Genomic DNA, 17,855 nt, shown 5'->3' on the forward strand with positions numbered 1-17,855 from the left:
AGGACATGGATTTAAATGACCTGGCAAATCCCCAGCAAAGCTTTCCTTCAAAAATCAGCTAAAATAAGTTAACACCAATTGCTGTTTTCTTTAATAGCCACGAGGGGGCAGTACAGGACTTTTTGTTCTGAATGATTCATTGTCTACATTACATTGTGCCAATAGGAGGAGGATTGACTACTACTATAAGTTATCTGATTTTGCTAGTAGATATACAGCATTTATGAACAAGTCACCCTCAAATGTTTAGCTACCACTATCAGAACCATTTCAGAATTTAGAATCAAGCCATGTTAATAACAATGATGAGATACATGGACAATAGTTGATTGCACTCAGTTTTCAAGTGTATTGAAGTTCAGTGTCTACAAGTTAACAGTTAATGAAACTCACAGAGTTTAACATTAGATAAACACACTTTAATTATTTAGTTCCATCTCAGCAAAGGAGACTCATGGTAAAGGTTACTTTGAAGCCTTTTTTTTTACGGTGACTTGGAAAGCTCTTTTTGTCTCTTTTCTTTCCATCTTGTCTCTGTGAAGAAGTCTGATATTGTTTGACAATGTCGTCGCTGTCTTGAATGAACGTCTTAACCTGAGGAGACTAAATTATAAGATGATATTTTTCTGTCTGCTTTTTACCTCCATCTCTGCTCTGTTGGGGTACACACCTGGTCCAGCTGTTTCTCTGTGTCGTTTATATCAACCACTTCATCTGCCTTTTCGTCTTGACACGTCATTTCGTAGAGGTTGAGTGTCGCCATCTTGATTTGTCCCAGGAGAAGTGTTTCATTTGATGCGGTTTCCTGAATGTGGTTCCACTTCCTCTCCTGTGTGGGGACAGGGACAACTTCATTTCACACAGAAGATCATCATTTGATTTGGTGTTAGCTTTGATGCCGGACTTTGACCCGGGGTCAGCTCTCGTACCCATTCCAGAACTTCAGAGCGCTCTTTCTCATGCTCCACCTCCATCTGGGACAGCTCGTAGTTCTTCTGCAGACGCATGAGGGGATGCTGTTCTTGCTTTGACTGCAGGGTTCTCCTCAGCTCGTCATACTTCTCACGCTTCTTCAGGTCCTTCTGAAGGTGACTCTCTCGAATGCGGAGAAGGTTCTCCATATGATCTGCGAGGCTCTTTGCATCCTTAAACTGTAACACACACACATAGAAACCACACACAATGTAACTCCATTATTTCAAATTCATTATCTAATCTAACACATGATTGCACTTTTTTTAAATAAAGCATAAACCTGGAGGAAGAAAGAGACAGAAAGGCTTTTCCTCACAACAATGCCATATATTAAATGTGTGTGAATACTGTTGAGGACATCATCAAGAGACAAGATTTAGAAAGACCAAAACAATTACAAAAGTCGATTCCACACAAGGACTATTCCTGTACAATAAACATGTTTAAATTAGATTCTCTACCTTCTAAAAAAAATCCCTTGCAGTACCTTGGTCAACTTGGCCGCCCGCTCGAAGTTCACAGCGTACGGAGTGAGTTTCACTAGCTGGCGCTCTCGCTCCTGCTTGCTCTGCAGCTCTTCAGCTAACTCCACCACCAGCCTCTCATGCTCTGCATCCAGATGAAGAACCTCTTTCCTCTCCCTCTCTGCTCCCTCTGAACATTCAGTATACTGGTCCTGCAGGGAGGGAGATGAAGAGATTTAGTTTAGTGTTTTCAGTTCCAGCTATGACACTAAAATCAAATAACGTTAGGTATAGTTTCATATAGGAATTGTGTGTGAAATGGTCCTTCACTGTACCCTGAGAAACTGTAAGCTGAGGTTCATCTTGTTAGCTTTCTTAATCTTCTCCTGCAACTCAGCTTCACGCTGTTGCAAATTCTCCAGTTCCTATAATGAGACACACATAGTAGGCAAACATGACTTGGGAACATTTATGATGGTAAGTCAGGACATTGAGCATTAAATCAGAAAGTTACACTGCGTGGGAAACATCAACACTTGTTAATAATAGCATTTGACACGATGAGCTATTAATGAAGGAATTACAAATATATGGATTTAGCGGGATGTCACTTTTGGTAAAGCAGATACCTGGAGAAAAATAACTAACACGTACAAAATTACAACTTTAAAGCACAAATACTGCATGTTACGAGTGGGGTTCCCTAGAGCTCAGGGTTTGTTGTATTGTTGTCTCTTTGTTTATATTATTTACAGATGATACAAATATTTTGTGGTGGTAAGAATCCATTTTTGTATATAGTAGAAACAGAATTGTAAATGGTATTTGATGGGTCTGATTCAAATAAAGTAACACTTACACTTGAACTGAACAGGGTGTACAGTATGAAACTTAAAATCTTAAAAACGTAGTGATGTTAAACTCTTGTCTTTTTCAGTTTTGTCACATATAATGTGCCTCTTCGATAACTGTCCACAGCAGGCCCTCCCAGAAACATTGGTCTAGAACTGCCGCTGGCAAGATCACATTTATAATACTAGTGTCAAAAGTTATACATTTAGCTATTTTACAATTATCCATTAGGCCTACTTTTAGTCAGTTAACTATTTGAACTGTTTGCTTACAGTTCAGACTTTTCTTGTAGGTCTTCCTTACATGCATCCTCAACTGTGTTCAAGTTACAGCTGATCAAGCATGCTGTATTTTATATTTTCTTATACATAAAATACATTTTGTACTACACAGTAGTGGGAAGTAACTAAGTACATTTACTCAAGTACTGTATTAAAGTAACATTTTGAGTTTCTTGTACTTTACTTGAGTATTTCCATTTTATGCTACTTTGTACTTATACTCCACTACATTTATTATGCACTTTTAGTTACTTTACAGATTTGGAACAATAATGTGAAATATAATCAACACTTAAATCAGACTTTAGTTACACCTGGAGTCAAATGTACTAGTTACCCTGCAGTATACAAAGTAATCAAAACTAGTTTCACTTTTACCAGCTTTGATAACACTTCAATGCAACAATAATATAATGAAAACATAATATTATTCTGAAATTGACCAATATGGATAACGAGTACTTTTGGTACTTTAAGTATATGTTGATGCAAATACTTTTGTACTTTTAATTGAGTAACCTTATGAATGCAGGACTTTAACTTATGACAGAGTATTCCTATACTCTGGTACTTCTCCTTTTACTCAAATACCAGATCTGTGTACTTCTCCCACCTCTGTAAGTAGGCCTACTCTTTGTTGGGATGAACTGTATCGTTAGCTCCCGTTAACCTACTTCTTGGCTCTCCTGGTTCTCGTTGTCCAGGTCTTGGAGTTCCCTGCGGTTTTTTTAGCAGATCGAAGTTGGCAGAGCTCCTCTTGGCTGCTGCCCGCTCAGCGCTCCCCTCCACACGCCTGTATACATAGATACAGTATTGGTTAACACACAGGCAGAGCACAACGGCATCAACACACACCGCTCACACTGACCCTGGCTCCACACACACACACACACACACACACACACACACACACACACACACACACACACACACCACACACACACACACACACACACAACACACACACACACACACAAACACACACACACACACACACACACACACACACACACACACACACACACACACACACACACACACACCACACACACACACACACACACGTGAACGCTGCTGGAGGTCATTATTCTTTTTTCTTTTTTTTTTACAGTTTTCACGGCGGAGTAGATACAAAATGTCTCCAGTACTGACTCTCTTCCTCCTGCTGCTGTCGTTGGTTTGTGTTCAAACTTTTTACGAGCTCTCAGCGTCCTTCCCCCTCGTTTCCATGGTAACAAAATAATGTTAAAGTTAAAGAAAGATAAGCCATATCTGATTAACTGAAAATGAATCAACAACTGACAAATTAAAATGTAAATCAAAAGAACCCCAAAAATATTAAAAAGTTATTTTCATTAAATCAAATGTTTACATAGTCTTCATAGCTGGAAAGAAAGCATGGTTAATGAACTACTAACTTGATGGAATATGATGAAGTATATTAATTAATTATATATATGTCTCATAATCTGTCTTTTTAAACCACATTATGATTAAAAGACAACTGAAAATGTGTCTGCATCTTTCAGATATTTGATTGATAGGTGCTAACACAGGGAGGTGTGATTTGTGTACTTTAAGCACACAAATCACACTTGATATCACACCTATCTGCTGCTGACGCTTTGAATGACACCAGACAGTTCAGGTTAGCATGTGGTTACGCAGCAGGCTCCTCAATATACACGCGACTGACAAACGTTGTGACAATATGCTGAAAGGACTTCAGAAACAAGATCAGTCGTGTCAAATTATTAAGGTTATTTGGCTTGATTAATGTAAGGATCTATTGGAGTCTATCAAAACTAAAAATGTGTGAATGAACAAATATCCATAGCCTTAATTATCCTGGGATGTTGCACAACATGGTATGCATCATAAACCACTGAGCCATAACATTTCCATGGGTACCAATTCTGTCTGGTAGAAATCTTAAGAAATGTGTCAAATGTGATGCAAAAGACATGTAAAATATTTCCATTTTGAGTCTTGGTTTTGAATAGTTTTGAAAGTCAGCTGATACAGAATTCACATCATAAAAACTATTTGGAATAAGATGATTTAAACAAGCTTAAAACTAACATGCCTACAGTTATACAGTATTCACCAAATGAGAAATAGTACCAGGACATTATGGCTCATTTCATGCCAAAAGTATCTTTAAAAGACATGTTACCACCTTTACACTGAGTTGGAGCCTTAAAGGATTGTATTAATAGTAATTTGACATTACATGTTCATACTGGGTAGCTCATTGCTGGATGGTGACAGAGGAAGGTGGCATTAGAGCGCCTAATGGAAATGCTGTGTGCTGTTATTTTTGCATAATAATTGCCAGGTGTGGCGAAGATGGTTATGCTGACAGTGAAAGCAGCATAACCAGAAAAATGCATCTGATTTAAATGTGTCATGCGCACACGCACACACACGCACACACACACACACACACACACACACACACACACACACACACACACACACACAAAATGAGCAGAGAAAGAAAGTGAAAAGGAATGACTAAAAGGCAGTGAAGGGGAAAAACAACAACACAGATAGCTGCAGGCAGAGATGCTGCTGTATCCATTTTTGATGAATGAATAGCCTGCTGCACACACACACTCAGGCATTACTTTATTAATACTAATGGAATGATGCTATTATAATAAAAGCATGTTGCGACAGGTGATGGGCACAGTGTGAGGCTGGGGAGATGGAAACATAACACCCATGTAAACACCAGCAGACCTCTTAACAGCTAAGTAGGATGAGGAGAAGAATATGAATAGTTCAGAATGTATAATGGCACGCACAAAGCCCATGAGGACAATAAAATAAATACTGATAGCACTATTCATTTTAATAAACCCTAATGTTACCCATTTTCCCCTTAAGTGTCCTCTTAGTTGCACACATTGTTCAGTGTGTCACAAAAGCTAAATGACCCTTGCCTAATTGATAATCCAAATATCCAAAAACAATGATTAAAATCATGTAACATTAAATCAAATGCTAAATTATTCTGTGATTAAGTGTTCATATTTGAGACCACTAGATGTAATAATATCTAAATAAAAGTGTTGTTGGATTTGAACACTGCTTGTCCGTTAATTTGCTCCTGTGAGTCCTATAGTGGCACATCTGCATCTTTCTCAAGTCATTTAGCATTTTACGTTTTTGAATCACAAGATATAAACATAACATTTTGAGACACACATCTAATAACTGAAGCTTCTTCATCGGTGGACTGTTTGTTGTTTTTGAGAGTCTTTCAATTGCCTCATGATTCTTTGAAAACTCACATAAGTTCTTTATGCCCTGCATTTTCTTCACAATTGATTCCCTGGTAATTCCTCTTAGCATCTTACATCTTACTCAGAACTGTTTTTGATTGTTTTCTTGTAAACATATACTTTAGAAATGTGACATTTTATCCTGCTCTCATGTTCATTGTCAGGCCCCTTCTTAAGTCTTATAATGCAAAAAATAAAGCACGATTGAATAAGCAACTTAAAGCTACAACAGTAAAAGCCTTTCACAGAAGCCTGCACACAAATACACACCCACAGACACACACTCACACACTTGAGTGGACAGGTAACAAACATTTAGACATCTATAATTAAAGGTCAACAGTGTGGTGCAAACAGATATTGAGAGGAAGTCTGTGTTTATGCTAATGCCTTGTCAGACAGAGAGGCTGGCGACTCTCTGACACCATCTATTAATAATGAGACATGATCACAGAAATGCACTGAATATGAACCAAACAATGCCGCTGCTGGCAAACACCGGCGCGTGACAGCCGGCTGAGTGAGTGCTTTGAAATTGGGCTGCATGTGCACGAAGTGTTCGCAGTGATTGGGGTGTGTGAACGGATTTGTTTGTTTATTGATGTTTGTGTTTTGTGTTTGTCTCACAGCAGTGGTCCTGTCTGGCCTGTTTGCAAACATGCTTGTACACAAATGTTGACAAGCCTGCAGTAAAGCATGGGTAACCGCACGGAGAGACGGGGGACTGCTAGGGGATGCTGAGGCACAGGGGACTTCTGAGGAGAAATGGATAAAGTCTGAATACAACAGAATGTGTTAAATATATTTTACAGATTATAAAATGATTTTTCCTTAATACTGAAATTATAGCTGGGACATTTGTTAACAATCAAATGGTACCTGGCTGGGGTCAGGATCATCTCCAGGGATTTACCAAATGATTTATTTTTCTTTCTGATTCCCTCACATTTGTGCACTATTCTTTGGAAATGGGCCTACATAAGGGCCACTAAACTCAGGCTGCCTGTTGCACACCTTACTACTTATTTGCTGGCACCTGGAGGATTGTTGACATCCACCTGGATCCATATTAATCTTCTTCTTATATATAGACAGACACATTATCTTTTCTAGCATTTGGACTGTCTATGTTGAAAATGTATAATCTTTTTAATTTACACCCTTGTGTACGTCTGTCCGTCCTGTGAGAGGGATTCCACCTCTGTTGCTCTCCCCAAGGTTTCTTACTTTTTTTCTTTCTTTGGGAGTTACCTTGTCCGATGTGACGGTGTAAAGACAGAGGGTGTTGCATTCGTAAAGCCCCCTGAGACAAATGTCAAATGTGTAATATTAGGCTGCTATATACATATTGATTTATTGATTGACTCTTTCAAATTAAACAATACAAAAAGGGAAATCACCATTCTGGTTGAATTGCTCTCACATTATACACACTGTAAGGCCATGGCCTGATGAGGTTGGGAACATCTACATTCTACAATAAGACACACATTGGACCATAGGTTGAATTAAGTACAGTACTTGAGTACATTGCTGGGTACTTATTACTTTGTACCACTGCTTACTACTATTTTGTAATCTCCTCAAACAGCTGTTTTTGTTTAACGACGTTCTCGCAAAGAAATGCACCTTACATTTTAACACATCATGATAACGACATGGTTAGAATTCACCTCAAATTCATTTGACCGAGTAGACTGTAAATGCATCTTAATTAGCTCAATAGCACCTTGCTAGCAGCTAACAGCTAATGGTAGCAAGCCCCCCAACACGGATTAGGTGTACACAGTGTAGCATTATCAGAAACAAATAATGGGAATACCTTTGAGCATGGTATCACCCGTTGGAGACGTACCATGGAGGAGCTGAGAGTTGCATGAAAGCTTCGTGAGTAAATACATTTGTCAACTGGCGTAAAAACAAAAACCGGATCGGATCGGATCTATCAGTTCAAGATGCCTTGCTTGGCCGTGTTGTAAGGTAACTAAGTACATTTACTCAAGCCTGTAGGCTACTTGAGTACAATTTTAAGGTACGTGTACTTTACCTAAGTATTTATAATTTATGCAGGTGAATTGTGTACTTTTACTCTACTACATTCATTTAATACCTTTAGTTACTTTGAACATTGGATTATTAATGTGAAATATAATCAACACTTAAAGGGGACCTGATTGATTGATTGATTGAAAAGTTTATTAACAGCTTGTATATTGGGTACAGTACAGTACAGCTCAAAACATACAATTGTTAAGGGGATGCAGACCAGAGAAAGACTTTCGTCTTGTTTACATCAGGGTCCCCCATTTCCAATTCATCATATCATTTAAGACATATAAGACATATTTGACATACAGATGGCTTATTTACAATTTACATACAGGTGGTTTTTTACATACAGATGGCTTATTTACTTACTTACCTATCATGCTAAATGCACTTTTTGATGTTTTTTATACATAAATATGTGTCCCCGGTGTGTCGGGGAACTCACGCAGCGTCAGAAAATAAAACCCTCTCTCTTTTCCTCGGTACCCAAATCTCTAAAAACGGGGCAACAACGGAGCTGATCCTGATTTGCGTCCGATATGACGTAATATCGGAAATGTAGGCTGGCTTTAGGCCCTATCAGAAACATTGCTATCAGAAACAATGCCTGACTGTTTTGGACGTAAAATGTTCGGTGCATGTTTACATTAGCATCGCTAACACTCAGAGCTAACCTGTACTGCACAGAGCATGTGTGTGAAGAAGCTGGAAATAAAAAGGAACTCACCTTGTGGTATAACCTGCAAGAGAGAAAGCCTTTGAGCTCCATACTGTTTCAGAAATAATCCTTGATAATCCATGATATGGTGTTTCATCACCTAGTATCTGCCGGAAAAACCCCCGCATAAACTCAGCCCCCTCCTTTTTTTTTAATCAATTTTTTCTTTTTTAAAGTTTTATACCCCAAATCAGCACTTTTGAAACAGGAAGTGAAATAGAGGGATATGAGGCATGGCTAGAATGGGTGATCTGTTTGGTATTTTGAGCAAAACACTTCATAGACATGTTTTTTATATATTTTATATCTGAGACCTATGCTATTGCCTAAAGATAGCATGATTGGTGACCTTTAAATAACATTTTAGTTGCACCTGGAGTAAATTCACAAGCTACCCTGCAGTATACAAAGTCATTAAAACTAGCTGCACCTTTACCAGCTTTGATAACACTTAAATAAGTCATTAATTATAATCGAAACATATGATGACGATTTTCTGATATGGGCCAATCTGCATAATGAGTACTTTAAAGGACACCTATCATGCTATATTTAAATGATATATTGTAGGGCCATACCTATATAAGGTATATTTATACGTTTCTGTTTTCAAAATACCAAACAGATCATGCATTTTAGCCATGCCTCATTTCGCTCTATGTGCTGTTTGCTGTCTACGGGGCTGATTCTGTGAGCTGCAGCTGACCACGCCCCCCTGCAGGAGAGGGGAGCCGTGCTCTGATCAAGTCAAGAGGGGGAGAAAAAAAGATCTCCGTCCTCCGTGTTATTATATTATTATAGGCCTATAGAGTCGTTATTCATTTGTTTTAAAGCTCAATAAATAACAAAGAAGACCTTTGACCGGCACTTTTCTAATTTTGTCCGGAAGATTTCAACTTTAACGGACATCTTGACCGGTGAAAGAAAACTGAAACTGAAACTCTGCCGCACGGTCCCCTCGTTCCTTGGAAGAGGCGGAGAGGTGGATGTTTGTCATCTGCTGGTGGACTAACCGGAGAGAATTACAGTGCTTGCCTCGACGGGGAGGGATTGCATTGAATTAAAGCAGCGGGAGCAAACGCTTGCCTCGGGGAGTGAGAAAAAAAGCCACAGCGGAGAATAAAGAGAAGGGTAACCATGGTAACTATGGGCGGGAAGTCTTCTTCACTGCTTTTGTGGCAGACTACAGCGCCACTTACAGGCCTGGCATATGTACTACAGCGTCTCCAGTGCTTTCGAGCGGCAATGGCCGGCCGTGGCCCAACCCCACATTCCCCTGATAGGTGGAGAGTTGGCCCAATAGCCGTAGCGCCACTTTACTGACGTCAGTAAAGTGTTCAAATCTGCATCAGTTTTTATCAGATCCGTTTTTAGAGATTTGGGTATGGAGGAAAATAGAGAGGGTTGTGTTTTCTGACACTTGGTGAGTTCCCTGGAACACCTGGGACACATATTCATGTATAAAAGACGTACAAAAGTGCATTTTGCATGATAGGTCCCCTTTAAGTATATTCTGATCCTAATACTTTTTTACATTTAACATTTAAGTAACATTTTGAATGCAGGACTTTTACTTGTAACAGAGTACTCATACTGGTTCTTCTACTTTTACCAGTACAAGATCTGAGTACTAGCATGTGTTAGCATGCTAACAAGCTAATCGAACACAATAGAGTGGCGAAGTCCCTCCCACTTACTTCCGGGGTATGGGACCTTATTCCGGAAAAGTTATGCATTGAAGTCAATGGGGAGAGAAAACTTATCTTTCGATCCCGTTTGAATTGTGCCATGAATTACACATATGATGTTTGTCAATCTTAAAAAATAATTTCCATGTCAAAAAAGTCACAGTTTGTCTTAAAACTGTTGAAATATAAGACTTTGAAAAATACGAAACTAGAAAGACTACAAATCCCAGAGTCGCGTAAGTGATGTCACAATTGAGACACTACGATACACGTATAATACCGTATATATACGATCAGCGCCATATAGATAGAATCTATCTATATGGCGCTGGCTAAGATAAGATAACTTTGTGCCTGTGTGCTTAGTACCAGGTTGTTATTATACCAGCAATGGGTCTTGCTCGTTCTTTCGCTTCCCGTCTGATGAAAGAGGAGTGTGTGGATCAAGTTAGCTACCTAGCTAGTAGCTAGCACGTTAGTTAGCATTACAGCCTTGTCATTTTTATTAGCCTTAACATGAAGTAACATTAAGTAACCCAAAATGTTAAACAGTAAGAGTAGTAGTCATATTTCGTGAACCCTTTGAATAGTACTGTCACCGGTGTGATCATTCTATAATACACAATTTAAGCCCGGGGGAGAAATGCTAACGCTAACACTAGCGATCTTCTCTACTTCATGCTATCTGCACAAATGGTTGACATTAAACATTAAAACGACCAGGCAGTTCAGAGAGAATCAAAGGAAGGAAGGCAGGCAGCTTTGCATGACATTCTTCAGGACGTGTTTCATTGTAGTGATAGTGAGGGTAGTCTCTTGTGTTGACAAGACAGTAGTGACGGCCATCTTGGTGACGTGTGTTGTTGACCAGAGATCAGATGTAGTTCTTTGAGCGTTTCACACAAACAAATGTGTTACTTCACAGTTTTACGACACATTTTTTTTTTTTGACTTGCAAAATTATCTTTTAAATTGACAAACAACATATGTGTAATTCATGGCACAATTCAAACGGGATCGAAAGATAATCTTTCTCTCTCCATTGACTTCAATACATAATTTTTCCGAAATAAGGTCCCATGGAGGTCCACCGGAAGGGGAGGGACTTCGCCACTCTATGACCATTATACGTGCTAAACACTAGCATGTTAGCATCGTTATTTGGAGCATATTAGCAAACTATAATCTTAGCATTTCCTTAATTACATCATGCAGCATTATGGCTATTTGATAGGCTTTTATCTGCTACATCTACATCAGGTCTCACATCTTTTTATTTGTATTATTCTTTTCTTATTAATATATTGTATGAATTTACTATCAGCAGTATCCTGCACAATAATCAATAACTCACCTTAGCTTTTTCTATTGTTCTGTGTCTTTTTTTCAAAAAGTATACATGTTATTCTTGCTTATGGTAAAAAATGTTTATAAACTTAACATTACATTCCAAATGTATATTTATTAGGGCTGTCAGTCGATTAAAATATTTAATCGCGATTAATCGCATGATTGTCCATAGTTAATCGCGATTAATCGCAAATTAATCGCACATTTTTTATCTGTTCTAAATGTACCTTAGAGGGATATCTTTCAAGTTTTTAATACTCTTATCAACATATGAGTGGACAAATATGCTTTATATGTTTGTTTATTATCATTTGAACAATGACAAATATTCTCATGAATATTAAACACAACAACCTCTGAACATTACAAATATTCGCCTCAATTCAACCTGGAACCTCTCTCATACAATAATACTGTGTGTGTGTGTGTGTGTGTGTGTGTGTGTGTGTGTGTGTGTGTGTGTGGACACTGTGATGGATCGTTGAGCTATGTGCAGCTGCTCAAGGCATATATGCTCGAATGGGAGCTGCCTGGACGCTGCAATAATGTTGCGCGTGCTGAGTGTGCTGACTTTTCGTACAATGTCACACTGTCTGGCTACCTGCATAAAGTCAAGTGCTCGGAGCAGTTGTCGGCGAAATGTCATTGAAACAGCTCCTTATATCCGTTAGCGCAGCTAGCTAGCACCAGATGCTAACAACAACAACACGTAAGGTGTGCCTCGCGCGAGTCGCGCCACACATACACACTCCCTCCCGGTCCTCCCGATGGCCAGTCCGGGCCTGCCAGTGAGCGTGGAAGTGTGGTCTGCCACAAGCGGGCGGCAGGAGCGGGGCTGTCAGCATCAGCTTGTCGATGGTATTTTACACTCGATGCGCTCTGAAACTACGGCGGCCGAGGACAAAAAATACACATGCGTTAATCGCGTTAAAATAATTAGTGGCGTTAATTTTTTTTTTGCGTTAACGCGTTATTAACGCGTTAACTTGACAGCCCTAATATTTATGTATAGATGTAAGATGTCGTAATTGTACAAAGCTATGACAATACTGTATGTCATTATGGTAATGCCAATAAAGCTCATTGAATTTAATTGACTCTTTTTACTTCTTAAATACTTGAGGTGAACACAGCATTGACATACCCTTTTTATTTTAAGCTTATTTGGCATCCTTGTTTTAAAGTTACTTATGTTCACATTTAGCCGATATGCAGACATGTGTATCTGGACACTTGGTAAATGAAGTCTCTTTTACATTAGCTATGCTTTTTGTCTTGGTCTTGATCAACACTATGGTCTTGAGCTGCCATCTGGTGCTGAGCAGGTCGTGTACGGTAGATTTAGAAGCTTTTTACTAAGAGAGCAATTAGAGTGAACTAAAACAGTAAAGGTGAGGGCCTGATGGGTATCAATGAGCTTGAAACTGACTATAAAGCTCCATGAAGCCAGGGCGAGGTGCACATTTGGTTGATAATTCTCTATAGGTTCATCATTACAAGGGACTACTTTCACATGGCTTTCTTGTGTCAATTAATACATGTATTGATCATTAGGGCCATTAAAACAAAAGAACCAAACAAATAAATGGGATTTGGTGTTCCTGTTCCCCCACCAGAATTATGTTCCTAAATCTGTGGGCAGATTGTTTTATGAATTTGAAAACATGTAACTTTTCTTGTGAAAGTCAAAAAGGATTTCAATGAGGGGGGGTGCATTACTACAACTTGGACTAATGACTTGAGCATTTTTTAAATCCTGCCTAAATGCCCGGGCCCATGCACCATAATGACCTGACAATGTTCCTTTATTCAAAACTGGGGGACTGCAAGGGGCCACAGTCGGTTGTACAGTGAGCAAACAAAAAGAGCGTCCTGCTGGTAGTGATATCATTATGTGCGTGCTGTCTGGACAAGGGGACTGCAGTGAGGTCAGAGGTTATGGGCTTGTGTGTGTGTGTGTGTGTGTGTGTGTGTGTGTGTGTGTGTGTGTGTGTGTGTGTGTGTGTGTGTGGGGGGGGGGGGGGGGGGGTGTTGTGTGTGTGTGTGTGTGTGGGGGGGGGGTGTGTGGGGGTGTGTGTGTGGTTCTCTGTCTGTCTTGCTGGTTGTGTGCCTTTGTCTCAATGCGAGTGTTTTTGTGTATCCATATTTGTGTGTGTGTGGAGGTTTAGCATGCTTCTCCAGTCCTCTGGCTGTAATCAGACGGGACATTGGCTCCATGACGTCCCACAACCCCCACCACCACCCACTGCGGGAGGGCCTCTATCCCTTTTACCCTGTCATGTGTGTTTGGCTGCCGGTCTTGGGACCCTGGCGGTATGTTAGGAGTTAAAACAATTATTTTTGCTCACATCACGGTGTCCTTTTTTCAAAACTTAGCTTACCCTCGAGAGATTGAAAAGAAAACCCTAACCTATCTTAGATTGGGACAGGACGGTCACATCGCATGGACAACAAGATATCCTTATTTGATCTTTCATGATGTTTGCATGTTGTATTTCTTTCAAGGGGATCATCTGTTCTTCAAAACTGGCACTAAGTTGCTGATCTGAGTGCAGACTTCATCAGAGTAACGGTTCAAGGATGACCAGATACACAAGCACCACTGATCAGGTTAGTCTGAGCCCTCTGACCCTGGACTGGCCTGTCTGCTGTTGGTTTGACCCTTAACTCTCCCTTTGTCTCTCAAACGCAACATGCAGGACAACCAGAGCACACACAAGCCGCCCAGCCCCCCCAACCCACATGCACACTTCTACTTGGACCTCTTATCCTTGACAGCCCTTATGCTCATATTAAGATCTACTTCAGTGATTTCAGGGCTGTTTCAGCCATAAACTCTCATTTAGGAGGAAATTAGCTCTGAGTCTCAATCTTGTTTCTATACTGTGCTTAACAGCATTAGACCATTCTTGTGGCTTTTAAATAACAACAAGGATAGATAGTATCATTCAAATCATCCTAACCATGCTACTTTGTTGCACCATATGTAATGGCCAAGCACTCATTGTTTTACATTATTGTACTGCCATTGAGCTGTCCTCTTAGTGCCATACAGTGCTTAGTGACTCTAATTGCACATACTTCTGGCTTTGTATACATTTAAAAATATTCTGGAAAGGATTAGTTGAATGTATTCATCAGCCCAATTTTCAAAGATGCCCTGTAAACTTTCCAATATCACTTGATGAAGCATGGACCAAGATATTTTTTTCTTAGCTTCCAAAAAGCCAACAAGCAAAGGAACGTTAAAACTAAATACATTTTATGATTGACACATTTTAAAAACATGAAGTTGCATAGATTCAATGTTATATACATGTATTTGCATTCCAGTGCAACAGCTTTTTAACTTGTGCCATGCTAGTAAGGAGGAACTGAACTCTCACTTAACTGCCGCAGAGATGGAGCACCATCAGACCCAAAGAGATGAACCATAATTAACTTTACCAATTACACTCCATCTCAGACCACTTATTCCATCACTAATGCTGGACATCACACAAATGCCTCTCAGTGTCCTGCAAGAGACTCTAGATACATTTGAAATGAAAATTAAATGAAACAAATGATTTAAAGCAGTTGTTTTTGTTCTAAGAGAAACAGCTTAGGGATACAAACAGCAGAAATATAAATCCCCCTCAGACAGTTACCCTCTAAGGTTAGTTGTTATACATAGATTTAGGTCTACAGGCAAAATGTGTGACATTTAAAAATGTCAGTCTCCATTTTAACACGTGGTGTCTCGTCTCTACCCAAGACAAGAAAGGATGTGTGTGTATTTGGTGTATCTATTGGAAACCATGTTGGAAACCATGTTGGACTTTTAGATTTGAATACGGATGAGAAAAGGAGAATCTGTAGAGGGCAGTCAGAGGAGTTGCGTGTGTGCATGCGTGTGTGTGTGTGTGTGTGTGTATGTGTGTGTGTGTGTTTATGTTGGAGGGGGGCGTTGGGGAGATAACGATAAGCACCACTTAGGCTCTTTGATCACCAAGGTTCATCAATCTACTGTCCGTCCAGTGTGTCTGAGAAAGTCCTCCACAGATGGATTACGGTTTACACACACACACACACACACACACACACACACACACACACACACACACACACACACACACACACACACACACACACACACAGTCTTTCTCTCTGTGTTTAATATTACTTTACCACTTCTCCCAAAGCTTTATTCTTCCAGCCATACAGGAGTCATCACAGATCTGTTACTGTACAAGCTAGCATGAAGTGATGCAATCCATCTTCAGAGTCGGAGGCCCTTCCATGGGACCTCCCTCGTTCCTCCCTCCTCTCCCCTCTCCCCCTTATCCAGTTTGTCTGGAGACAAAGGGTTAAGGAGGAACAGACCCTCTGAAGGGCTGCCTGCTTAACCTCTGGCCTTATGGTGTACGAGAGAGAGAGAGAGAGAGGAAGAAAGGGAAGGAGAAGGAGAGAAAGGGGAGGTCTGACAACTGACATATAACTATGCAATTAATTGTAAATACCCCGGGTTACAAGTTTAATGATTTAGCAGCCTTTTATAAATAGATCTCTGCATGTTACGTCCATTTGTTCTTTCAAAATAAGGGTGTTGTAAACTCTGAGCAGGTGGAAGGTGGAAGAGGTTAACTTTGCTGTGAGAGACACAAACATGGGATGTCAGGAGACATAAGAGGGAAGGGGGACCACCAACACACCCCCACCTCTCTCTGTCCTGCATCCCGGCAGACCATAAGCCTTTCTGGGCACCAATGAGGGGGTCCAGCTGGTGGAGACTGGAGATGCCAAACAACCTGTCACAGATAAGAGGAGGGGGACAAGGTATGTGCAGCACCCACACCACTCTGGGGGGGGTTTGTAAAAGACACTGGGGTCTCTTGTTCTTGATAAGACAGCATAGCACACACTGTTATAATTTAAACAATACTCTACATTGTTGCATGATAATGTTGGACACTTTTGGAACATTTGGAGAAAAGTACAGGCACTTGTCCTCATCAAGTGCTTCATATTGCTACATGCGTTGAAACTGATTAACTGAACTGCACTTAAAGGAGTTTCCATTCCTGAGTTGCTGACCATGCTTTAAATAACCTACAGTGGGAAAGTTGCCTCTGCTGTGTTTGTTGTCTAATCACAAAGAAGAACACTGCAACCACTTCACATACGCATAATTCTCAAAAATTTATTCAATTTCTGTGTATAAATCTGTCTTTTTATCCATATAACAGAACATTTTTGTTTGTTTATCACAACTATTTATCACCACAGATGGGGGGTGAAACCAGACACAAACCTTTAAAGAGAACAAATATCTCTGAACAACTCTGCTTGTTTCACAAGTTAACAACAGACTAATCTTTACAAATCTAGAGTAATAAATACTGTTAGCAGGAACAAGGCTATAAAAAAAATCTCATTTTAACGCACATACATACAAATCAAATACATACCAAGGAATGATGGGGATTTGCTCTCTGCATACTGTTTGTAATGTGAGAGCACCTGCTCACATTTTACTGCATGTAAAACAACAGGGCAGATATATGAAATCTGCCTTCTTACACAAAAAGACACCAAAACCTCAGCTTTCACAATGGATGCCACATATCTTTCTTTACGGTTAGCTAAAAGTAGAATGATGATGCTGCAGGGACATGTATCTAACCGGATCTTGTAAAACCATTAATGGATAAGACAGGAAGAATTTAGATTCAAATTAAAGGAACAAGAGTTAGTGCATCAATATTATCACGTTTAACAGAACTGTGATTTTTTTTATGTTTGCTGAGCAATCCTTGCATGTCAAGGATCAACACTGGACTAATGAATAATTCAGAAACAAACAAAAATGGGCCAACACGCACGCACACATGAAACATGCGACGCTCCAGCTCTAACTGGTCAGCTGGGGATACAAGAGAGGCGCATGTTCATTGGCTGGCTCTCAGAGAAAAGAGAGAGCTGATTGGTCAGCTAGGGGTGACTGAGAGGACAGCGGTGACAACCGTGTGACACTGAGTAGTGCATTTACCCAGAATGCAGTGAAAGCAGTGTTTACAGGTCCCTCAGCCTGTAGCGTGGCCTAAACAAACTGCTTTTTCTATGTTACAGCGCCCGCAGGAACTACTGCCTGTCTCATTGGAAAATTATCTCATCGCATCCTTGAGCTGAGCTGACATAGGCTTTAC

The 17,855-nt window shown here is 40.0% G+C and overlaps 1 protein-coding gene across 1 annotated transcript; it reads right to left on the reverse strand.

Moving 5' to 3' along the window:
* Nucleotides 1–111: 111 nt before the first annotated feature.
* LOC117476021 (coiled-coil domain-containing protein 42-like) lies at nt 112–2,600 on the reverse strand. The gene is made up of 6 exons (XM_034122376.1): nt 2,595–2,600; nt 1,775–1,864; nt 1,463–1,651; nt 930–1,151; nt 671–829; nt 112–594 (listed from the first exon to the last, which is right to left on the reverse strand). The coding sequence occupies exons 1-6, from the start codon at nt 2,598–2,600 to the stop codon at nt 439–441; spliced, it is 822 nt and encodes a 273-aa protein (XP_033978267.1). The 3' UTR covers nt 112–438.
* Between the last annotated feature and the right edge of the window lie 15,255 nt (nt 2,601–17,855).

This window comes from Trematomus bernacchii, unplaced genomic scaffold (genome assembly GCF_902827165.1).
Source record: "Trematomus bernacchii unplaced genomic scaffold, fTreBer1.1, whole genome shotgun sequence".
Classification (NCBI taxonomy): Eukaryota; Metazoa; Chordata; class Actinopteri; order Perciformes; family Nototheniidae; genus Trematomus; species Trematomus bernacchii.